Source organism: Boleophthalmus pectinirostris, unplaced genomic scaffold, assembly GCF_026225935.1.
Source record: "Boleophthalmus pectinirostris isolate CB_2022bp ecotype Guang Dong unplaced genomic scaffold, ASM2622593v1 HiC_scaffold_13, whole genome shotgun sequence".
NCBI classification, from domain to species: Eukaryota; Metazoa; Chordata; class Actinopteri; order Gobiiformes; family Gobiidae; genus Boleophthalmus; species Boleophthalmus pectinirostris.
The window spans coordinates 34,189,706-34,216,874 of NW_026571036.1; the positions used below are offsets into that span (position 1 = coordinate 34,189,706).

The 27,169-nt window shown below is 38.0% G+C and overlaps 1 protein-coding gene across 1 annotated transcript in view; it reads right to left on the reverse strand.

Moving 5' to 3' along the window:
- The window catches only part of ches1 (checkpoint suppressor 1), a 177,242-nt gene that overhangs the window by 74,747 nt on the left and 75,326 nt on the right, over positions 1–27,169 (reverse strand). Inside the window, exon 2 of the mRNA XM_055149302.1 lies at positions 15,017–15,598. Coding sequence (XP_055005277.1) covers positions 15,017–15,580 — 564 coding nt within the window. The 5' untranslated portion in view covers positions 15,581–15,598. The remainder of the gene's footprint in view (positions 1–15,016; positions 15,599–27,169) is intronic.

Genomic DNA, 27,169 nt, shown 5'->3' on the forward strand with positions numbered 1-27,169 from the left:
GTTAGAAGATCTGTAACTCAAGTTAGACTTTAATCTGAGCTTTATTTTAACTCAGTCTGACCAATAAAGAACTGACTTGGTTGGAGCTACAACAGGTGAGCTGATTTAAGAGCTGCAAAAAAGTCTCTCACGCATAAAATTCACACAACACTTTTTCAGTTAGTCACCTCACCTTTTTTTTTGTTGAAAATCAAACTCCTAAACACTTTATTGATCACAGTCTCCTGAAAATGTACTTTTTAAATCAACTGTGCATTTTTCTTCTAGAGTTTTCAGAGATCTTAAAACATTTTTTGTCTGTTTGCTTATGCACTGTGTCGCCATGGTAACTGATGAACATTCTGCCAATAGAGAAACGTATGAATGTAGACGACCCCCAGCGTGAAGTCGCTGTATCAACTGAAAGAAAAAGCATAATTGACAAGTTTAATGCCATTTTCTGAAACATCCCAAGTGGCAAGTATTGGACGCGCCATCAGAAAAGTTCCGTAGCGCACCTTTAACTATAGTATTTTAGGCCCTTCTCTGCCCCTGCGCTGTCACCTATGTCATGCCTGACCCAGAAACACAGTGAGTGGAACAAATGGGAGCTGCTGTCATTCTAATCTGAGCCTCTGAAATGGATGGGGACATGATTTGCTCTGTAAGCCTTGTATACCAGGTTCTACTTTGCCTCTGCCGAGAGATCAGAGATACGATGCCTCCCTCGTCGTGATAAGGAGGAATAGTCTGGTATAGGATGATAGAGAAGGGAGTTCACTTGTGTGTTATATTGATACAAGCCATGGGGAGAACAAAGTGCAGTTCAAAAACTTGTTATGTTAAAAGTGGACTATGTAACTTTTATGGCAGAGGGTCGTCTGTCAGTTACCAGGTTTAGTCTTAGTTTAGGCCGTGTTTAGTCTGGGTTAATCCTTGTTTAGTTCTTGTTTAGTACAGGTTTAGTCTTAGTTTAGTCCTTGTTTAGTTCTTGTTTAGTCCAGGTTTAGTTTTAGTTTAGGCCTTGTTTAGTCTGGGTTAATCCTTGTTTAGTTCTTGTTTAGTCCAGGTTTAGTCTTAGTTTAGGTCTTGTCTAGTCCCGGTTAAGTCCTGATTTAGTTCTGGTTTAGTCCTAGTTTAGTTCTTGTTTAGTCCGGGTTTTGTCTTAGTTTAGTTTGTTTATTCCTATTTTAGTTCTTGTTTAGTCCTAGTTTAGTTCTTGTTTAGTCCGGGTCTATTCCTAGTTAATTCTTGTTTAGTCCAGGTTTAGTCCTGATTTAGTAGTGATAAGGTGGAATTTTCTAGGATGGAAACAATTTTGTGATGAAAGGTCCACCACCTGGCACCTGCTTGTCTCCGTGGACATGCTATTGCTTTGCCCGGAATGCTCCGTAGTAAAGCAATCAATGTATCAATCAGACAAGTAGGTAGAACCACCAGACATAGATAAAGGTCAGATCTGTGAAGAGGCAAGCCCACTCACTGCAAGGCGATCACGTTTTCAATGTGTGTTTTTAGCAATAAAATACATAAAGACAGGTAGAAATTTTTAATACCATATTATTTAACATTACTGCTAAATCAAGACTTCAAGACTTCATTTTGATATTACTATGACACTAAAATGCAATATAATTTTCAACATAAACTAGTAGTTTCTCTGCTAGTACCATGATTTCTCACACGGACTCAGATAAGATAACAACTTTTCTAAACTGTTCTAAACTGATAAATTAACCCAAAATACAGTATAAAGTATTACAATCCTTAATTACTGGGTGATGTAGGTACTACAGCGACAAATGGAGTAGCAGTCGTAGTAACAGCTATGCCAGGATGTCACACTCATTGTTGGAGAGAGGTCAGAGGAGGTTTTGCTGCTCAACTGTTCTCATGTCTTTACAGATTGGCTGTTAAGCACAAGTAGTCTTCAGTGCTGCCATGGTAACAACAAACTATTATTAAAATACTGGTCGAGATAGCTGCTTTATTCACTTTCAACTACTGCCAAACAGATAGTGAAAGTCTAAAACCAAGACTTGTTACAGTTACAAAAGCAGGACAATGGAAACAACCACAGAGTTTCATCAAAGAAATCAATAGACCACTAACTCAATCACCAATTTAGTAAGCTAAGGACTCGTACCTCAAAGCCAGAAGGTCCCAGGTTCGAATACCAAACCAAAATCCAAATGTATTCTTGGCAAATCCAGCTCAAAATCTGAAAAATGCAATCAGCTGACTTGTTGTAAGTATAACTGAAGTATAGTACAATGTTCTAGCCAGGCTGGCTGCTCAATTTCTATTTCATTTCTCTCCAGCGACTAGGTCAGGAATCAGAATACACTAAACAGTTTGCAAGAACCCCAGAAGTGCGAGTTTGGGCACTAGCCAATCAGCAGAGCATACATTCTAAGTTGAGGATTTAAAGCCGGAACAAAGAGAAAGTTTGGTGAATTTTATCAAGGGGAAAGACGTTATTGCCCTTCTTAACCCTTAACCCTTAAGGGATTTGAGAAAAGCTTAATATACCAGTTATTCTTGTTAGTGGCACATTACACTGATTGGGCGGTTGGTTAAATAAAAAAAAAGTATCCATCTACCATCACGCGAACGAATCCTAACACTTCAAGGTCAGACGGTTTCCATGAAGTGAAATCAGGCTAACAATGTTCCACAGAATGGCATTAAACTTTTATATCTTCACGAAATGGATAACATCAAGTCACATGTCAGATCTGTGTAGAGGCGACCCCACTCACAGTGAGAATGCATGTTTTTCAGGGTATTTTGTTTAGCAATAAAACACTTGTAATTAAGTTATATTGTAGTTTAATGCTACTGTGCAACAATCTAAATGAAGTAATAACATTTTACTTTTTTATTTTGGTTTCAGTGTCTCACAATCTTAATAATTTCATTCAGTAAACTGTAGGAGCCACTATGAATTCAAGTGCTGTATTTAACCCTTTATCATTTCTTTTTATTGCAAATATAGCCACAAAGAAACACAAAAGCCAGACAACAGCCCTTTATAATTTTATCTTTCCAGCACAAATACACACAGGTAAAGGGAATGCAAAGCAGAGAGGAGGAAAGAAAGCGCTTTTCAGATGCAGATATCCTCCGTGAATGGACTGAAATGACAGAGAGAGTGTAATTGCGGGATAGGGCGCGGAGCTTGGCAGGTAGAGGGGAGTCTGTGGAGATGTGGCCTGGTTTTGGGCTCATGTGAGGGGGGTTAGTTTGTCTTAACAGGCAGGCTGGAGGAGAGAGCAGAGGAGGACAGGTGAGGGAGAAAGAGTGGGGGAAGGAGAACGAGAGCGGGAAGAAAAAAGGAAAAAGAGAGAGGGAGAGAGCATTAGAGGAAGAAGTGTTGAAGATTTAGAGATGTGGATATTTTTGGTGTTTTAAAATGCAATAATATTGAGTTGCCGCTTGAAGAATTTTAAGTTTCATGGGGTAAAATAGTCCGCCAAATTCTTGTCTCCAAGCAGATGTTTATTGCTTAGGCTACTGGAATGTTCCACAGTATGGCATTAAGATACTATGCATGCCTCGATACATAGACCACGATACGATGTATACCTCGATACATAGACCACGATATGATGCATACCTCGATACATAGGCCACTATGAGATGCATGCCACGATACAACGCATACCTTGAAATAGTGAGCTTATAATTTGATAGGATTCAATACGATATATTTCAAATCAATTTGATACAGTTCAATAAAAAATAAATGCTAAATTTCCTTCTCCTAAACAAGCAATAAAACTGTAGCGCTGTAACAAAAGAATTTAGTAAAATATATCAAAAATATACTAGATATTAGATACTGTATCATCACATTACACGATACGATATATCAATATTTCAGTAGTTTTGCACACCCCTAGTTGTTACATGCTTTTCATTGTGCAAATAATTTAAATTTAGAAATAATTTTGACAATATATGAATATAAATAGTCTAGTTAAAGTAAGAAGTCATTCCATTAGAGCACGATGACAATTTTCAGAGACTCGTGTTCAGTATCTCCTGTGTATTTAGCGTATTTAAGTGAGTATAGTGTGTGTACTTAGTGTGTACTATAGTGTGAGAGAGGAGCAGGTTTGAAGGGTTAATTAGTGGCTGTCTTAAACGGTGTGCAGCGGCAGAAGACGAGGAGAGCTGCCCTTGCCAAATTCACCTCTGCACATGTTAGTGTTAGCCCACCACACACAAACACACAAAAACACACACAGAGACACACACGCGATGAGCTGTTACCATGGAGAAGGCTGGTGCTGGCGGCACAATGACCACTGAGTTGTAAAATTTAAAGAGTGTGCAAGAATGCTGAAAATAAAATGCTAAGTAGATGAGTGATTTTATTTACATATATGAGCAAAAAAGTACAACTAAAAGGTAGAATATTTTAATTTCATGTTTGACCTTTCTAACTTTTGAACAATTCAGCACTGCATTTCCTCTTGTCTTCATGTAAAATACTGACAGGCTTTAGTTCGCAAGAGAAACCAGAGGAGATACCAGCAGAGGACGCTAGGACTGCAACTGCGGCTACACTGAGGAAAGAAGCAGTTTGAATGAAGCAGCTAGTCTCAACACTTCTGAGTAGGAGTGTACAAAAATATTGATATATTGATATATTGTATCGTTTAATGTGATGATACTGTATCGATCTCGAGGAGCTGCTGTATCGATATATCACCAAGAGTTTTTTTTTTTGTATATTTTGTTAAATTATTTTGTTGCTTGTTTGGAGGAAGGAAACTTGTTTTTGCAACAAATTTGACATTTTCACTATTTTGATGATTAAAATGTTTGTGTTTCATATGAACTTTGCCCAAGAAGTGGTTTAACAAAGACTTTTAGTATCACAGCCGTGATTTAGCCTTAGAATCAATTTGAAATATATCGTATCGAATCAAAAGTGCACTGTATCGAGGTATGTATCGTATCAACAACTTCTTCATGATACCAGCCCTATTGCTGACATGCTCAATAAAGTAAATTTAAGCACAGAAATGACTATAGGTGTGGAATATTCCCTAGTATGGCATTAAATAAACATATCATTTGAAGACAAGGTAAGGGTGACCAACTTACATGTCAGATCTGTGGAAAGGGGACCCCACTCACAGTCAGACTGTGTGGTTTTAATGCTATTTTGAGCAATAAAAGCTGTAAGTGAAATACTTGCACAGTATACAGGCTAGGTTTAAGTACTTTCACACACAAAGCACAACTCCAGGGATGATTTTAATGTGGGAACAATAATAAAAAACTTTATAAGACTGTTAAAAGCTCAAGATAAGTCAATATATTATAAAACACATATTTAGCTTAATAAGTGGTGGTTCTAGTCCTTTTATTGAAAATTCACGCTGCTGTTATGTCCTTGGGCAAGACACTCCAGCAACTGCCGTGTGCGCAGAGAGACAGGCAAAGACAAGAATGAATGAATAATGCATTCAATTGGCGAGCGACGTTGAGTGTCTATAAAGCCAGATACAAGTCTAATATTATTCGCGGTGCCGCTGTATTTCCTTAATGTTTACACTGTGGCTGCTCCCTTGTTTTCATGCAGGTTTGATCACATTGTGCCTCTGCTGTTGTAAAATGCAAATGCTTCATACAATGGATAAATAAAGTGTCCCTTATCTGATCTACACTATACAATAAACAAACTCGCCCCCTCCCACCAGCACTCATGAATCTTACACAGATGTAACCTCACTGGGAGATATGGGCTTAAAATGCATTCCATTTCATTTGCAGTTTTTTTATTTTTTTATTTAATCGCTCACAACCTTTCCACATTGCAAAACACAACTACATTCGCTATTACTACAACAACTACTACTACTACTATAACTACTATAACTACTACTACTCACTGGAAGATATGTGGTTAAAATTGATTCAGTTTGATTTGCAAAAATTTTTTTTGTAATCGCCAACAACCTTTCCACATTGCAAAATACAACTACAGTCGCTATTACTACAACTACTAAAATGACTACAACTACTACAACAACAACTACTACTACTACTACTACTACTACTGCTACTACTCACTGAAAGATATGTGGTTAAAATGCATTCAATTTGATTTGCAATATTCAACCTTTCCACATTGCAAAATATAACTTACATTTACATACACTGTTACTTCAACTACTACAACTAATAGAACTCCTGTTACTTCTCTTGCTGCTGCTGCTACTACTACTACTACTACTACGACTACTACTACAACTACTACTACTACTACTACTCACTGTAAGATATGTGGTTAAAATGCATTCAGTTTCATTTGCAATGTTTTTTTTGTAATCCCTGTCTCCCTTTCCATGTTGCAAAACTTGCTAAATGTACGATTAAATACTTTAAGACAGTAAAAATAATATTTAGTTTAAGGTGCAGTATGTGACGTTTTGGTGGAGGTCTGTGGTCTGTTTGTCTCCATGGAGATGTCATTGCTATGCCTGGAATGTTCTGCTGTATGGCATTAAACTCGTCACTCTCGTATTTGTTCAATTACAGGTGTTTTTATCTCTCAAAAATACCTTGGAAAACTTGCATTCTTTGTGAGTGAGGTTGTCTCTCCACAGATCTGACCTGTAACGTGACCTGGTGGTGACCTTGGCTTCTACTGTTACTACAACTAAAATTACTACTGCTACTGCTGCTACTACAATTACTACAACTATGTTCAAATGACTCTTTTGGTTTGGCTCCAGTTACTCACAGTAGCAGAATATACGGTATGTATCTTAAAGTATTACATTAAAAGAGCAAACAGCTGCCACTACTACTGCTACTGCTACTACTATTACTACCACTACTACTTAGACTTACACAAGCTTTGTTGATCCACAAGGGAAATTACTTGGACACAGCAGCTCACACATCACAACATAATATAATAACAAAGACCGAAAATATAAATGGTAATAATAAATTCTAAACTACTACTATTACTACCACCACCACTACTACTACTACTACTACTACAGTTACTACAACTATGTTTAAATGGCTCTTTTGGTTTGGATCCAGTTACTCATAGTAGCAGAATATACAGTATGTATATGGGGTAAAGTATTATATTAATAGAGAAAAGAGTTACTACTACTACTACTACTACTACTACTACTACTACTACTACTACTACTACTACTACTACTACTACTACTACTACTTAGACTTAGACAAACTATTGATACACAAGGGAAATGACTTGGACACAGTAGCTCATACATCACAATATATTATAATAAAAAGAGCGAAAATATAAATGATAATAATACATTTAAACTACTACTATTACTACTACTACTACCACTACTACTACAATTACAACAGCTAAGTTTAAATGGCTCTTTTGGTTTGACTCCAGTTAACTCACAGTAGCAGAATATATGGTATGTATCTGGGGTAAAGAATTATATTAACAGAGCAAACAGCTACTACTACTACTACTACTGCTACTATTGCTGCTACTACTACTACTATTCCAACTACTACAACTACATAGACTTAGACAAACTTTATTAATCCACAAGGGAAATCATTTGGACACAGTAGCTCACACATCACAATATATTATAATAAGAAAGAGCGAAAATATAAAGGGTAATCATAAATTCTAAACTACTACTACTGCTACTACTACTACTACTACTACTACCACTACTACTGCATTACTACACTTACCACAACAATGTATAATTTGCTCCTTTGGTTTGGCTCACAGCAGTGTTAATCTATTTCTATAACTATGCTGGCAGCTGTTATAAAATGTTGATCTGTACTAGTCTAGGACCATTAAATTATGTGCATATATTTGTCCAAATCCTTAATTAATTTTGTATGACACCCTAGAAGTGTACTATAACATTACAAGTATATTACAACACGATGTTAAGTGATCATTTATTTGTAAATACTGTCAGTGCTTTATTATTTATTCTAACATTATCTTAACAAATCTTGTAACCACCTAGCCCATCGACTCTCCCTCTCTCCCTCTCACGCTCACACAAACTCCTCGCACTCTGCCGTCGCCGGGGCCAAATCAGTTTTCCCGGTCGCTACGGCAACAGCATACTTTCATGTCAACTGCAGTGGGTTGCCATGGCGATACGTACACAAGAGAAACTCCGCCGCCGTCGTCAAGGGCCCGCTGACAGCCCAAAAAACACTCCCCGACGTGCTATGTGCTCCGGTCCATGCTGTTCACAGTGAAATAAAGGCCTAAGGAAAATACTGGAGTTGTATTATTAGATTCACCTGTCGTTAAAATGCAAATACCAAATCAACACAGCGCACGGCAACAACTGTAGTTAGCATTCAAGCGTGCAAGCGTGAAAAGAAGTAAAATAGACATGTAATTATAACCAAGTAAACCTGGGTTACACCATGTCTAAGTATGTGCGCTCATCCATTCTGTTTGTTATATAGTTTAGAATAACATTAGGTGAGCTGCAAAGTGAAACAGCAATGCAATGCAACAAACGCGGCAATCACTGCATTTCAAATTTTTACTTGATTTGAGGCGGTTCATCTAATGGTACCAAGAGCTTGCAGTCCTGGTTATGATTCATTTAAAGGAACGCTGTGTACATTTTCTGAGGGAAGTCCAGCTTGGAACCTCATGGATCTTACAGATCAACTATAATCCTCAATTGTACAAAGTGTCTATGCATTTATATACCAATATGTATGAGTACTAACATGTACATGGTCAGTGTGCACGTGTTTGTGTGTATGAACATCAGCGTGTATTGGATTGTGTGTCTGGATTGTGTATGTGTGTATACCAAAAGAATTAAGTGCGTATTCTTGCATATTCCTGCACTCATAAAAGAGGAGTTTTGTGTTGTGTTCTGTAAATACTTCTGCTGTCTTGGATCTTATTCTATTATGTTAAATGGATAGGCAAAAGAAGTGTTAAAACTTCAGCCTAAACCTGTTCGGTCTGTAGTATAACTTTAGCAATACGCATAAAATGCATATTAAATACATATTAAATCATTGTAATATGATGTATGATTATGTTAACTGACCGAAGAAAACAAACAAACTAACTAACATATATTATTTCTGTATTTTTGTGAGTGGGTTGCCTCTCCACAGATCTGAACTGTTTGCCTGACCAGAAACACTACATTCTTTTCAAATGGAGAAGTGCAATACCTCTGTGCAATCTTTGCACGTGTCTCTTTATTTCTTAAATCACTTACTATACTTGAGATAAATAAGATCTACACTGTTTCTCAGTCATTTATGTTATTTTTTCTGCCTTTTTTGGCATGTAAGCAGCAATGATTTATAGAACAAAACCATTCAGCACTTGATAGGGCTGGGTATCATTAAGAAGTTATATGATACATACCTTGATACAGTGCGCTTACAATTTCAAATTGCTTCGATACAGTTCAATAAAAGTAATACATAAACCATGGCTGTGACACTAAAAGTCTTTGTTAAACCACTTCTTGTGCAAAGTTCATATGAAACACAAACATTTTACTCATCAAAACAGTGAAAATGTCAAATGTGCTGCATAAACAACACAATTATTTTATAATAAGTAAAATATACAAAAAAAAAATAAAAATTCTCCTGCCGATATATCCACATAGAAGCCCCACAATATCAATACTGTATCATCAGATTAAACAATACGATATATCAATACTTCTATATTTTTTCACACCCATAGCACTGGAGCACTGTTACACTTTATTTGTAACTGTGTTTTTTATATGTGTTTATTGGGGATAGTGTGGAGGAATGAAATGGGAAATGTGGGACCAGCCTCTCAAATCTACTAAATAAATTGACCTATGGGTACGAATAAAGCAACCTAACCTAACCTGTTTATTTTTGACGTGAACAGAGCATGCATCTCTCTGATTGGTTAATCCTCCTGTCAATCACACAGAGACAGGATACAGTTTCAGATTGTCTCGTCTTTGTAAAGTTTTGTCAAAGCGTGTAGTTGTGACAAAGTTCTGGTCAGAACTTCTGGGGAGTTCTCTTTTACTAGACTTCCGTAGAATTGTATGAACTATTTTAAATGTTTTATAAAGAAATAAAGTACGCCGTCAGAAATGTTTATTGCACATCTAAAAATATATAGTAAACCACTCCCCGCTTCTATTGACCTTCTAAAATAACAGTTCATTCTCTGCAGTAGAAAAAACCCTCCATTATAACTTATTTCAGACGGTTGTGACAGTTGTGAGCGCCATCCAAGTTGAAGTCTGACATATTCTGTATTTTGTTTTACCGCTGTTGCCGATTGGGGCTTTATCAATACTTGATGCAGTTCTTTCATGGCTGTCTTTCGCGGCGCGTGGTGCAGTTTTCCGGTGGGAGCACTGTCTCGGTTTTGATTTCGCTTTTGATGCGTTCACTTTTAATATGAGGATTTTCCCAGGCCGATTTAAAGCACATTGAAGGCACACTGACTACAAATGGGGAATGGGACTCTCACTCAATTAGAGCTAAATTAATATTATAGGGTTTAATATGGTAGATGCTAGCAGGCTGTGGGGAGCAGTGGTGGAGATAGGATTACTGATAATGTTGCGTGTTTAGCAGATTGTACAAGGGACGTGGTTCTTAAACAAACCCAGACGAAATCATAACTTAAAGGTCCTATTTGTCAAAAGTGTCGAAAATCTGATTCTAAAACTAGTATTGTAACTACATGCTTATCTGAACAAGTATCAGTACTAAAAAAGTTACATCCAGGGAAGATTTTTAAAGTCCATTATACTCTCGTTTGCACAAATTGCCATCACTACCATTTCAATGATAGCTGCTATTGTCTTAGCATTATACCATTATTTACTCATCTAATTGCATTCAAGAAACAGTTTAATGCCCGATCATTAGTTCTGCCTCTTGTAGTCTGCCCTTATGCTTAAATATCCCAAAGAATTGTTGCATAGAAAAAGTATTGCTTGTATAAATTACACAAGAGTTTCTCCACTCCTCAGCAGACACTAATCAATACATATAACAAGCACATTCCTCGGTAGATTTTGCTATTTGACCTCTTCATTGGGCAAAGGAGGCCTTTGTTTTATCCAACTGGAAAATCACTATTCTGCAGTAATTACAGATATATTCACTTAGACAGAACTAGAAGTACAGAGTCCAGATTTAAGTCTAAACCAGAGTCCACACCAGAGACCAGATGAGAGACTAAGAACAGAGACCAGCGAACAGAGACCAGAGACCAGAGTCCACACCAGAGACCAGATGAGAGACTAAGAACAGAGACCAGACCAGAGAACAGAGACCAGACCAGAAACCAGAGAACAGAAACCAGACTGAGGTCCCTACTAAAGATTAGCCAAGAGATCATATCAGATCAGAGACTGGGCCAGAGACCAGACCACAGACCAGACCAGAGACCAGAGACCAGAGACCAGGGACCAGGGACCAGACCAGAGAACAGAGAACAGATTGAAGTTCTGACCAGAGATTAGCCAAGAGATCACATAAGATCAGAGACTGGGCCAGAGACTACACCAGAGACCAGACCAGAGACCAGAGACCAGAGACCAGAGACCAGAGACCAGAGACCAGACGAGAGAATAGAGACCAGACTGAAGTACTGACCAGAGATTAGCCAAAAGATCACATCAGATCAGAGACTAGGCCAGAGAGTCTGGACCAAACTCTAGACCAGATACCAGACCAGAAACCACAAACCACAGACCACAGACCAGATCACAGTCCAGATCTCATCCAGCCCAAATCCTGGTTTAGATCTCAGGGAACCTACACTACTGTGGTGGAGTTTACTTTTTAATTAGCTGTAAAACATATATAACCATCAGGTACTCTTAACTATAACTTGGATCAAGATCAGAAGGGTCCTCTCAGTGGATATGGTGTTTGGAATAAATTATGATTAAAAAAAAAACAACAACAACAACTTACATTTGGAGTTTGTACCTGTATGTATTTCAGCTCATTAGAGGTACACTATGTAACTTTTCTGATGGAGGATCTGCCAATTGCTTGTCTCCATGGAGATGCTTTTGTTATTGTTATTTGCCTGTGATGTTCCACATTATGGCATTAAACTTAAACTCTCCAGGAAAACAAGCAGACAAGTGGATGACACGCTATGAATTTTTAGCAATACAAACATCTATAACTAAATAAATGCTGGATGGATAGTTAAATGCCATACTACGGAACATTGCATGAAAATCAATAATCCCCATGGAGACAAGCAGGCCACGTTCTCCTCACACAAAAAGTTACACACTACCCCTTTAAAGACAACTCTTATGACAAAAAGTGCAATGGTGAATATTAATGTAAACAGACTAAAACTCAAGACGGAAACCACCATAGAAAAGAGCAGCTGGCCTTGATTGTATTTTTACATGGAAAAACGCCACTATTGAATCCATGACACACTTTCCCCGTGTATTCCGTGCGTTCTCTGGTCCCCTCTCCGTGGACTATTGCATGTTTGTTTTCCAATGTTAAACAGCTCATTATGTGTCGGCTCCAACAAAACCAAACTCCTTGTGGGAATATTTTTCTTTTCGCATATTTTTCACTCAACTTTTTCCTTCTTTGCTGCGGTTACATGTAATTATGATACAGCTTTGCAAACGTGTCAAGTAAGAACTCTTATCTAACTGCGTATGCAAAACAATAGAGAAATATGGAGCTTGATCATATAGAATCAAATATCAAGGCTAGAGTATAATAAAAACACCCGGCAGGATAGGCTTTGGAGGTTGAAGGAAATGTTTGGTTTTTTTATTATATAAAAGGTAACATATAACTGCACTTCAAACAAGTCTACTGAGAAAAGAAGTGAGAAAGAATTTTAACGCAGATCCATTTGAATTTGTAAAAATAATTATGATTTTGTACTTGCGTTGTCAAAAATATAAAAAATCTGATGCTAATCGATACTAAAACTAGTATAGAAACTAGATACTCATTTGAGCAGGTATCAAAATTAAAAAAGTTGCATTCACAGGACAGAAATGAACCTTTCCTGAATAGCTTTAGAATGAGCTGTATTAGAACAAGTAAAAGTATAAGTATTCCACTGTGGAACTGTGGTTTGAAATTTTAATATCGGGACAACACTAATTGAAATCAATTATACAAAAGGCAACGTTACATTTCAAACAAGTCTAATAAGAAAAAAAATGAAAATGAATTATGATTTTAACACACGGTTTGAACTTACAAATGAATGTAACCGTATGTGCTTTCAAATCTTCTTTTGCAGTTGTTTGTGCTGGAATTTCCACCATTTATTCCCTCTTTGCTATATGATACAGCAATAAAAGCTTGTCTATAGGAGCAACTCAACCAAACCCAATTGTAAATACAGCAGAGATAAGACTTTGTGCTGTGAAAGGTCACATAAGTTTAGGTTTGCAGAGGGGAAATGAACTGGTAAGACTTTGTAATAGTTACACCTTAATGAGCCTTAAATGTGTGTATGTGACTTTTTGGTTGGGGTCCATCACCTGCTTGTTTCTATGGATATGTCATTCCTTTGTCTGGAATCTTCCACATTATGACATTAAACAGCTCATTCAATTGCAGGTGGTTTTATGGCTCAAAAATACCTAGAAAAACCTCTCCACAGATCTGACCTGTAACTTGGTATAATTTGGTTCCCATTTTGATAGAGAGGTTTAATACTACACTGTAAAAGGTAAAGAATAGCATTTCCACAGAGAAAATAATTTGACAGATGCTCCACCAGAAAAGTTACACAATGCATCTTAAACAAAGCCAGAAAAAAACAATTTAAACAAAACTTATTAAGACATCTGAGAAGAGTGAATACAAATGCCCCCAAAAAGAAAATCATATTTTGCAGATTACAAGATGCAAGTAGCAAAATACGCAGTCAAAAATGGTAATGGCAGCAAAAAGAAAGTTTGGACTGAGCGAGAAACTTGTGACAACTGGGAGGGTGCACCATACAACTTTCCTGGAAGTCACTGGATGGATCAACAAAGCCTGGACTTCAGTGACAACTGAAACATCCTGTCGGGATTCAGAAAGGCCAGAATAATTCTAACTGGATCTGATGCTGAGTCTGACCACAGCTACGAGGACGCGACGCTCCATTTACCTCCGGAGGTCGTAGAGTTGCTCAGAAGTGATGAAGAATTCAATGGATTTAGTGATTTGGAGTGAGATGGAGAGTTTGGTAAACATGTTCTCTTCTGTTGTTGATGCTATAGTTTATCTGAAGAACTGTTCATACGTGACGTTAACAGTCTGTTGTTCTCTATTCTGTTGTTTTTACTATAACTTGTCTTTCAAGATGAAATGTCGGTTCCTACTCTTGGATTTTATAAAATAAATTTCCCCCCAAAAGTGAGACTTATATATGTTTTTTTCTTCTTCAATAAGCATTTTTTGGCTGGTGCGACTTATACTCCAGAGAGTCTTATAATCCAAAAAATAAGGTAATTCATAAGAAACAAACAGTTTATTAAGAACAATTCAGGCAAAATTACTTCTTAATTAATACTCAAACACTATTCCCTAAACTTAACCCTTAATAGTACTACCGCTAAGTAGTTACTGAGCCTTAATCACTCTTAATGAATTATTTGTTTACTATGAATTAAATCTCCCTTCATGCTATAACTTGGGTAGTTATTATACAGGGTTACCAGTGCATTTCTATTCAATAATAATGTTTTTTTATTAATCTGGTGACTTAAGAGCTGAAAAGCTACGACAATGGGATGGGAGAATACTCTTCTAAAGTGGTGCTTCAGCTCAAATGAACAATCTTCATTATATAGGGCCTACTATGTTTGGCAGTGACAAATATACTAGTAGCGTGCCCATCCACAAAAATGAAACCAAACTAACCTCCGAGGCATTCTGTCTCATTCTTTCTATTGGTGCCAAGGCTGAAAACTGGACACTTGCCCATATAATAGATTTGAATTGGATAACTCAATCATAGCAGTTATAGTGTATCATTTACCTGGCTGCGGTCCTTGTCCACCTTCTTGAAGCACTTGTTGAGGGACAGGTTGTGACGCACTGAGTTCTTCCAGCCTGTGGGGGCGCTGGCGAAGTAGGGGAAGTGCTCCAGGATCCAGCCGTATATGTCTTTGACCGGGAGCCTCTTGTTTGGCGCGTCCTCGATGGCCATGAAGATGAGGCAGCTGAAGGAGTAGGGCGGCTTCCTGTTTGCCCCCGTGCCCAGGTCGAAGGAGTGCGCGTCGCCCAGCAGGGGGTCATCGGGGGAGGGGGAGGAGGAGGGCGAGCGCTGGCTGTGTCCTGCATCCTGGAGGGGGGACACGCTGCGTAACCCAGAGTGACTGAAGCTGTTGAGGAGATCCGTGCTCTCGTGAAGCCAGGACAGGCTGGTCAGCTCCTCATCGTCGGCTTTGGAGAAGGAGGCGGATAGAGACAGGGACAGGTCGCCCGCTTCTGCCTCCGTGGCCTCGCCCTGCCCCCTGTACGGCGGGCTCCTCCCCTCTGATGCGCTGGCTCCACTGCTGGGGCTCTGAGCCTTCTTACTGGGGGGCATGGTGGGTCCCATCCAGCCCCGGGCTCACTCCTGTAAAACAGAAGAGAAGAGAGAGCAGCACGGTCAGCTGTTGTACAAGATCAAATCACTCTTTCATCAGAACAGAACACTTCCAATCACCTTTTACTTAAATCCACTCTCACTCATGCTGTATCATTCAGCCCGCTGCAGTGGAATGAGCCTTTTGCCAATAAGCATGTTAAACTGACACCTCACACTTAAAGATCCACTTTGTAACTTTTTGGTCCAAGATCTGTCACCATGGAGATAATGCTTTGTCTGGAATTAGATTTAGACTTAGACTTAGGCTTTATTGATCCACAAGGAAAATTACTTGATTGATTGATTGATAGCATTTATATGGCGCCTTTCAAGATCCCCAAAGCGCTTTACAGTTCATTATTCAGTCACTCCACACTCAGTGGTGGTAAACTACTACTGTAGCCACAGCTGCCCTGGGGCAGACTGACTGAAGCGAGGCTGCCAATCTGCGCCATTGGCCCCTCCGACCACCACCATCACTCACGCTCACACCACTTTCATACTAGGCAATGTGAGAGAAGTGTCTTGCCTAAGGACACAACAACAGCCACTGGCGCCCCACTGTGGCACCTGGAATTCCTAGCGGTCTCCCATTCAAGTACTACCCAGGCCCAGCTGCTGAGCTTCTGAGATCTGACTTTTACCAGACAGTATGGCCACAAGTGTGAGCTACTTGGACACAGTAGCTCACACATCACAATATAACATAACAAAGACGAAAAATATAAATGGTAAAAATATATTTAATATAAGTAGCAAAATAAGATATATAATAAATAATAAAATAAGGCACAATTATGAAAATGTATATAATTATTAGGGCCAGACCGATTATTTTGGTTGGCCGATATTATTAGCTGATATGGGCACTTGGAAAGATATCAACTATCTGCAAGACTTAGGCCGATAGTCCACGTGGGCATGTTATACCTCTTTATAAAGCTTAGACTCTGTATATTATGTCCATTTAATCCAATTTACAGACAGATAAATGTCCTAATATATGGGGTCCATCAATATTTATCTGCAGAATAATTTGTCTGTTTGTGTGATGCCGTACTGCCCCTGAACACACCCCCAGAGTCACGTCACTCATGTGCTTGTTTATAAGATCCATGTGCACAACACTGAGGCGCTGCTTTAAATGCTCTTGTGTCTGATCCAACTGACTATAAATAAATGTGAACTTCAGTGCAGTTTAGGCCAGCAACAAAACTACTGCTGTTTTTATCAAACTTAGTGCAGACTTGTGATCTGTGTCTGTGTGAGCGGTGAGTGTTGCAAATGTGTCGAACTTGAATTTACTTTTGGTTCTTTCCCATTGGTTAGTGATCAGCTGCTATAAGATACCATACATAAACAGCCTGTTTTCTCGGACACTGGCCTAGTGTAAAGTGACTGTACATGTTACTGGACCTGCATTGATATGTAAATGAGGTGTAAACAGAGGTGTGAATGATTGACATCTATGCATATAATTAATGACCGTGGCGCACACGCATTTACTGCTAAAGGCTGATAGCGGTAGTTTATTTAGTTTCTTTAGAATCTAGATTGTCATGCAAAAATGCCATTAGGCTGACCTACTCTCTTTATTTATGACTGTAAAGAGGCAGATTAACAATCAATGTAGCCTAAACAAAGCCAATATAAAATCCAGTAGAGCCAGACCTAAATTTTATAATCAACTGAAGATTTAGAGTGAATATATATATATATATATATATATATATATATATATATATATATATATATATATATATATATATATATATATATATATATATATACACTAAATATATATCAGATTTTATATCAGCTGTTGGCACCCCCAACTCCCATTTTATGGGTATCATCCAGAAAAAATAAAATAAATAAAAACATTTTTTAAATCCATATCGGTCAGCCCTAATAATTACGCCTATTTATGAATGTTCCAATGTATGGCATTAAATTCATATCTTGCATTTTTGAATTACAGGTGTTTTTTATTGCTGACAAGTACTTTAAAAATCATGTATTTTTACTGTGAGTGGGGTCATCTGTCCATAGATCTGACCTCTAACTGAGCCTGGTGGCGCCAACTGCTATTTCCCTGGAGTTTAATGCCCTACCATGGAACATTACAGGCTAAATAATGACATCCCCCTAGAGACATGAACTTTAATAGAGTTAGAGTAGCCCCTGATTAAGTTTACGAAACATTGGCAAAGTTGGATAAATTGCACAGAAACAGAAAAAGTTACATCATTTACAAAAATATAACACTGACTAACCAAAAAAAGCTCTGATACACTGAAATCTGTCCCATTATTGTTAATCACATTTCTCTCACAGTATCTCATTTAATCCAAGGCCAATAATCCTAAAAGCTGCCCTCTTGGTCACATGATCTCTTTTATTTAGTTAGCTCTGTAGCAGACACCAGACAGCGTTCCCCAATTAGACCTGGTACAACGTGAGGAGGAAAAGCCCCACACTGCGCCGTCTCTGGGGCGGGCTGACTGGGACGGCAAATTTAGTGCTCCAGTGGTCGAGGAAATCTTTTACTTGTAACAGCCCCCCTCTAATTACTACTGTACCAGCGCTGTATTGACATTACATGGGGTTGCTGTCATAACACACTCCTTATGGTCTAATAGGGCAGGAGTAAAAAAATACAGCTATGACACGGGACTAGGCATGGGATGATATAGAAATTTGGTGTCACAATTATCATGGCCAAAAAGCAGGATTCGAACCTCCATAATTGCAATTAACAATTATGTCTATATTATGAAAGCTGCTGACAGTTTTAAAATGTTATGGAAGTGAATGGTGATCATTTGATTATTATGAATAGGTTCCATATTTAAACAAGTGTTTTAGTGTCGTATATCGTATAGTGTTTTCTACAATTATCTAGATGAAAACATCATGGAGAAGTAGCTTTTTTCTAGCCAGGCTGGCACCACCTAGTGCCTCCGCTCAATTTCATTTCTCTCCAGCGACTAGGTCAGGAATCAGAATACACTGGACGGTTTGCAAGAAACCCGGAAGTTGTAGACCGCACATTGGCCAATCAGTGAAGAACTGAGAAACCATGATGTCAAACTCAAGCTCCTGTCTAGGTCCCTTTTGTGGTACAGCACAACAGTAAACAAAGAGATCGAAATGGGTGTAGACGAAGACATATATTCTGTGTTGATCTGTTGTCGATTCCCGAGATCAAGAATTTAAAGCTGGGATTTGGGAAAAGCTTTATATTCCAATTAGCCCTGTGAGCGGAGCATTAGATACATCACGACCAAATAGCAGCGATTGATTAAATTAAAAAAGTACCCACCTAGAATAGAATACAATAGAAAGCCTTTATTGTCATTATTCGCAGTATAATGAGATGCACAGCTGCTCCTTCAAAGTGCACACAGCACAGTAAAATAAAATATAAAATCATAAAACTAAAAACTACTATCAACTACCAACTACTTCACATATACAATAAAACTTCTGCAAAACCCACCAGAGGTACACAGACAGACAGACACATACCAGTAAAACAGACTTCAGACTAAAGTGACTATCCATCACTGGCTACAGTCGAGTGAACAAATCCTAAAGCTGCGAGGTCAGGCGGTTTCCACAAAATGAAACTGACTGATGAATGAGACTAGCTTTTTTCTGCACATTCTGATGATTTATGGTGATTACCTTTGTTGGTGAGTATCACAATTATATAAAATGTCTCACGAATGATTATTGTCTACCCTTATTATCATGATAAAACGATAGTATGGTTTATGATCCTAACCCTACATAAGACAGATAAAGTCAGTTATTATCAGTTATAAAGTCATTTTGTAGTAATATTAGATGTGGTCAGGAAGATAGGAAGAATTGTTGGAAAGAGGCTAAAACGCTAACTTCAAGATGATTTAGTAATATTAAATAAGATAAGATAAGATAAGATAAGACATGATTCATCTCAGCAGACAAATTTGTTTAGAAAGTATCTTTTAATACGTAATTTGATAAGAGAGGAAAGGTCCAGACAGAAAAAAATATTTTAAATGTTACCAAAAGAGAGATATAACATTAGAAAAAAATGAGCATGCATCCAAGTTAAAGATGCAATATGTAACTTTTCTGGTGGAGGGTTAGCAATTTGATTGTCTCCATAGACATGTTATTGATTTGTCTTAGAACTTTCACAGTATGGCATTGAACTTGTCTATGTGAAGACCATCAGATGACACTATGATGCAAAATTACAGGTTAGATCTGTGGAGAGGCAACCCTACTCACAGTAAAAATGCATGCTTTTTTATCTCTCTATATTTTTTTGGATTTATATGTGCAGTTTAAATATAGACAGCAAGTATTACCCACATGTTCTAGCACAATATCATAATTATTTATCAAAAACATCCTAAAATGTAAATAGACTATGCAAATTTAACACTGACCCAGACAGTGAAACAAACTTTGAACTGTGAACTTTAACCCCAGGGGCAACACAAATCAAAGAGGTCATTCAATAGCACAACATTGGCTTCATATAACTGCTCAAGACTAATAAAAAGACTGAAGCATTTGGCAGAGAAACCCCAGGCCCAATCCCCAACACTGTAAACTCCGCTGGGTAAAATACTGCTGCCAGAAACAGAATAGAAAGCTATATATTTTATGCAAATTTAGCAATAAAAGATGCACTGAAAGATAAGCAGTAAGACGAGGAATGGCATCTGCACAAACAAACTCTGTCTTGTTCTTAGTCTCTATTAGGCAGAGGTTCACTGTGTAACTTATCTATTAAAGGGTCCGTCACCTGCTTGTCTCCATGGAGATTTGCCTAAAATTTTCCACCGTATGGACATAAACTAAGGAATCTTCATGGAGACTTGCAAGTCAAATTACAGGTTAGATTTGTGGAGAGGCAACATCACTCAAAATAAGAATGAATGTGTTTTTCTAAGATATTTTTGAGCACTAACTAACTAACTAACTAATACCTATAGTTTGATAAAGACAGATTATTTTAATACCATATTAACACCAATGATGGATGAACAGGTTGCAGAAAAGCTCCAGAAAAGTTACACATTGCTTTTTTAAGGGATAGTGCAGAATTTTGGACATAGGACCTCATTTCCTAGTGAGCCAGAGTGTTGGAGACATGTGGAGACACTTTTAAAAATATTCCATCCAGTCCTTGTATTTGCAGAGGTCACTGGTGCTAGGCTAGTGCATGTCAATGGCCATAGTTAGCCTGCCACTTAAAACAGTCTTACCCACTCCACAAAACATCCGAAGCATATCTATTATTACACCAGACTGTTGATGTAAATGTCTGTGTTGATAGAATAATTTTAGATGCAAAACCAACCTTGCATTTGAAGGATTTATGTCTGAGCAGCAGCACCGAGTTGTACTTTCTGATAGAAATCTTGGCAGTGGCGGACTAATATATGAGAAAATAGTCCCTCAACATGCGACTATTCATGCGATGCAAGCTTAGTTTTATTTCAAACATTATTCTATCAACACAGACATTTATATCGACAGTCTAGCATAATAACTGTTTTGCTTTGGGTGTTTTGTGGAGTAGGTAAGACTGTTTTTAGTGGCAGGCTAACTACGGCCATTGACATGCGCTAGCCTAGCACCAGCGACCTCTGCAAATACAAAGACTGGATGAAATATTTCAAAAAGTGTCTCCACACGTGTCCAACATTCTGGCTCACTAGGAAATTAGGTCCTATGTCCAAAATTTAGGACTGTCCCTTTAAGACAGCAAGAGTATGCTGTGGGTGGCTCAATGGCAGAGCAGTAGCACATATACATTCTATCTACATGGCTTACCAAACGGTTAAGGGACACTTTAATGTCTCCATAGATACATTTCTCCTTTGCATTTGACCCAGCCTTCAGTGCCAGATCCAGCTTCGTGACCTTGTTGCTAGGCTTGGTCAGGACTACTTTAACAGGAGGACTGTAACTATAATTCATGTTTGGGGTTGATGGGGGAAACCAGAGTGTCCAGAGGAAACCCCACCAGACACAGGGAGAACATGCAAACCTGGAGATCAAACTAGGAACCGTCTTTCTGTGAAGCGTGAGTGCTACAGTAGCTCCTCAGCCCCTTTCTTCTTTCTCCATGAACAAATATTGTAAAAAGCATGTACAATATAAGAAAGCCAAAGTTAACATGTAATAATGGAAAAATAACAGACAGACCCCAAATCCCAAATCCTATTGCATTTGAAATCAAATTTGGACAAGAGCACACATCTCTGTATATTCTCTCTCTCTTTCACAGAGCTTTCTCTCTCTCTCTCTCTCTCTCTCTCTCTCTCTCTGTGTGTGTGTGTCTCCACATCTCTCTCTTCTTCATCCTCTCTCTCTCACAGACTTTTCTCCCTCTCTGTCTCCCCACATCTCTCCCTCTTCTTCATTCTCTCACTTGCTGTCTCTCCACATCCCTCTCTTCTTCATCCTGTCTCTCTCTGTCTCTCTATGTCTCTTCTTCATCCCCTCTCTCTGTCTCTCCACATCCCTCTCTTCTCCATCTTCTCTCTCTATATATCTCTATATATATATCTGTCTCTTCACATCTCTCTCTTCATCTCTCTCTCTCCATATCTCTTCTTCATCTTCTCTCTCTCTCTCTGTCTCTCCACATGTCTCTCTTCTCCACCCTCTCTCTCACTTTCTCTCTCTTCTTCATCCTCTTTCTCTCTGTCTCTCCACAGCTCTCTCTTCATCTTCTCTCTCACCCCCCTCCATGTTCTCTTGCCCTCTCCTCTCACCTTTCTCTCCCTACCTCACCCCCCTCTTGCTCTCTCTCTCCTCTCTCTCTTAAACCCTTATTCCCTCCATCTCTCCCCACTCCCTATTTCCCCCTACCTCCTCCCTCTCTTACCCCCTCTTTTCTCTCCCTCTCTTCCCCCACTCTCACTCCCTCCTCCCTCTCTACCTCCCTCTCTCTCTCTGACAGCTGTGCATGAGCAGACGGCACACCAGCTCCAAATGTAATCTGCGCTGTGTCGTGTGAGCGAGCTTTGGTCCATCCCCAGCCCCACGTGACGCTCGCACGTTTAAATAAAATAAATAAATAAACAAGTGTAAATGTGGAGCTCTGGTGTATTTTTAAATCCACATTACGACCCCGGGATTATAGTCCCAGATATGTCTCCGCCACGGGCCTAATCCAAGGTGATCACGGCCCTGTTGACTGACAGCTGTCACCCGTGGCAACCCGCCGTGCCGTGACAAGTGTCAGTCCACCACGTCGCCCAACCACCTGTCACCATGGCAACGGGGCAAAAACAACTCTGATGACCTGTCCCCCTGTGGAAAAACCTCCAGACTACATTTAAGATTACATGATGAAGTGGGAATATTGTGAATGATTTCTGACAATATATTAGTTTTAATTGTGTCTATTCTTCTATTAGCCTATGCGCTGACATGGGGGGGAAAAAAAGTTAATTTGGTATAATTGTATTTTTTGATGTAGAATACTCAGATCAGTTAATGTATTTTCCTTTTATATATTCAGGCTATTTCAAAACTTAGAAACATTGCTCCAATCTGAAAAAAAAAAAAATACTATCGAAATTGAAATAAAAATTCTAAAGCACTCAAATAATATCTGTAATAGAGACACAAAGTTCACAAACACATCCGAGCACTAGCTGTTAATGAGTTGCTATGGTACATGTATTATATAAACTCCTGTTCTATTTAAATAGTCTAATCACAAGCAGTAATTGAACGCCAACTTATTAGAAATTACACTCCATGAACTATACGACTCTGATGTACAGAGGCAATCACCACAGAGCTAATGTTGTTTACAAATAATTACAATGCGATTTAGTTACCGTTTCTTGCCAATGAGTAACAGAAAGAAAGCGTCTTTATTTAATGTTTGAGTATCAGCAACTATGTCAACAGACTACTTCACCAGTACCTCCCAGCTGCTAAGATAACGGAGAATTTTTGTATTTTATGTATATAAATGTGGTAATCATGATAATCTAAACAATAAATACAGTATAAAGTGCACAAAATCTCAACACTATTGAATATTTAGGGTCCAGAATCCATAAGGATATATAAAAAAATGATTAATTATCTCATGTAAATAGTGAAGTGAAGTTTAACTGATGGTTTGTGCTGCTCTATCTATGTACGTTTACAACTGTGTACCATTCCAGAGTGATATTTTTCATGCAAATGTATGTTAAACTCCTCGCCGACTAGGGCTGGCTATCATTAACAAGTTGCTGACATGATACTGTATATACCTCGATACAGTTTTGATTTGAAATTATTTATGTGAAATTGATTCAATACGATTTAATAAAAATAAAGGCTAACTCATGGCTGTGATACTAAAAGTGTTTGTTAAACCACTTCTTGTGCAAAGTTCATATGAAACACAAACACTTTAATCGTTAAAACTGTGAAAATGTCAAATGTGCTGCATAAATTAGTTTCCTTCCACTGAACAAACAAAAAAAACATAGTGATGTAACAAAATTATTTAGTAAAATTTACAGTGGTGATATATTGACACAGCAGCCCATGATATCGATATTGTATCATCACATTAAACAATCCGATATAGTGATATTTCAATATTTTTTGTACAATCCTATTGTTGACTGTACTTATTTTTGTTCTATTATTGTGCAAAATTTTCAACAAATTTAAGTGACAAAACAAAAAAATTAAAATATTGTCCACTGCCTAAAAATTGCATAAAAATATTCTCAACTAACTTCAAGTACTAGAGTAAAAAGTAGAGTGTGTAAATGTATATCAACAATTCAAAATGACTTGAGAGAATGGTCCAAACTGCTTTTACTATTATAATTGTTTTCTATGGGTATGGGAGAGAGAAAAAAATAGAGACTGTTGCTGTAATGATTCAAAACAAATCATTATAACCTTTGAATGGTCAATAGTCCTCGAAATGGCACCTGTAACAGAAAACTGAAACCTATAAATACAAGTTCTGCCATTTAGTGACAATTTGTTTTTGAAGTCTAGTTAAATTGACTTTTTAAAATCTTTTTCTGCAAGTTACGTAATGTTTTGGTAGGGTTAGGGTTAGCAGATGTTATTGTTGTTTCCCGGAATATTCCACAGTATGGCATTTAATTTAACTATCTCCATGGCAACAACCAGGCCACATCTAGGTCGATCATATCTGTGGAGAAGTGGGCCAGCTCAGTGCAAGAATGCATGTTTTTACTGCCATTTTGAAAAATAAAAACACCTGTAATTGAATAAATCCAAGATATATTTATTCATTGCCTTACTTTGGAGTATCCCAGGCATCACCATGGAGACAAGGAGATAGCGGACCCTCCACCAGAAAAGTTACACAGTGCACCTTTGATAACAATAATAAAAAGGCAAAAAAATCACACCTACTAATCCCACAGAATCCACATTGACCAAAAGCTAATGTAATGCACTTCAAACACACTAGCTCTTTCACTATGGACTCTCATATCCGTGCTCCCGTGCGCGCTATCGTCACCGGGCCAATTTGATTTCATTATGCTCAATGTCAATATTGGCAGAGGGGGCAGTGTACAGCAGTCAGGTACAGCTGCTTGAATGAGAGCTCCCTGTGCGCTAAGAGGCAAAGAGAGACAAGCCCTGATCAAAACCAATACAAACTCCTCGAGCTTCCAGGCACAGGGACACTATAGACGAGCATACAGCGAGCAACAGAACCTCCACTATACATGAGGCGGCTATATTTAGCACTGAGCTCTCCACTGCACCTATCAACAGTGTTAAGCAGCTATCAGCGCCGCCACAGAAGTGAATGCAGGGACATGGGGAGAGGTTACTACATATTAGGTATACGTATTGAATTTTATGGCTTTTCGAGTACTGTGTTTCGTGGAATTTGTAGTAGACCTGTCACGATCAGAGGCGGCGCTACCATTAGGCAAAAATAGTCGGCTGCCTGGGGCCCCTAAACCTGGAGGAGCCAATCCACCTGTTCTCAGTGTCACTAATGCCCGAGGTCTCAGAGCAACTTGAGAGTATTTTATTTTTAAACAATAATCATAAGAAAATAATAATAATAATAATAATCATATGTAAGGGATAGAAACAAAAATCTAATTGTAGTAGCAAAAATATAAAACTACTTTCAGTTCTGGTTGCTTGTTCTAGGCTCCCTAACTAATAAGACAAGTTTCCAGTCCACCGTAATTCAAATAAATAAAGATGTGCATGTCTCAAGAACAATGGGGAAAAACAGATAATAAATATATTTTAAAAAATAAATAAAAAATATGGTGTATTATAGTGAGGGCCCCAAACTCAAGTTCGCCTAGGGCCCACAAATTGCTAACGCTGCCACTGGTCACAATAACATTTTGATTTTGATTTGATTTTGATATATTGCTGAAGTAAATGGACAAGCAACAATAATACTGAAACAAAACTAGCAGAATTATCTGTAAAAAAACTATTCCAAATGTAGAATATTGTAAAAAAAAAAAAAAGTGGAATATAACAATTTTGTAATTAGATTATATAATTTTACTTCATAATTCAACCTTCTATATCTTAAATTATCTCATATTGCAGAAAAACTAACACAAAATTTCCACTAGTACAAAGAAAATAGTATTCGCCATAAATATTAACTGTCAAAAATTACCCAAAAAAGGTCAATATACTCAAAAAAGTCAATATAGGCCTAATTTGTAGTTTATGCAGTTGAAGTTGGTTGGATGATATAGATACAAAATTTATTTCCAGACAGTTTCCTGACAAGAATATTTATTTATAGACCATATTTAGAAATGTGTTAACTGTATCTTTAGATGTTAAGGTTTAAGTATTATGGAAATGTGAAATTACTATAAAATTTACTCTAAATTGCAGTAATAAAAAGTCTTTTTATACCCTTATTCATTTTTTTTTTTTTTTTTTTTTACAACATACTTGTTTTTTGCAGCTAAACATTTTTTGTCTATTATGAACAATAAACTTCAAAACAACATCAAAATATTATCCAAGTTTCAATAATTTGCACACGTCTAGTTGGAAGTAACCAGGCAACCACAACATCCACAAAGGCCATGCAGTTGAGCCCGGCTGTTGTCATGACAGTCTGCTGACTTTTATCTGAATGTGTTGTGTTACATCTACATATATACTATAACAATGTATACACAAAAGATATATAAAAGTATTCAAAATGGTGCCAATAGACAGGAAGCTGAAAGCCAAGAATAAAAGGCTGATGCATTATCTGACACAATATTGTTATTATATATTTCTATAAGAGCCTGAAATCCATCCTTCGAATATGTCAATAGCAAATGCACATTCAGTCACTGGAGTACAGCACATGTGATGTAAGGACACACCACTCTACCCATTTACACCTCTCTCACTCCCCCTTCTCATCTCTCCATTTCTTCCCTATCTCTCCATTCCTCTTGCTCTCTCTCTCCTCCCCTCCATCTCTTCTCCTCTCTTCTCTTCCCTCTCTCTCCCCCCTCCCTCTCCGATCGGCACGTGCCCTGCTCGTCT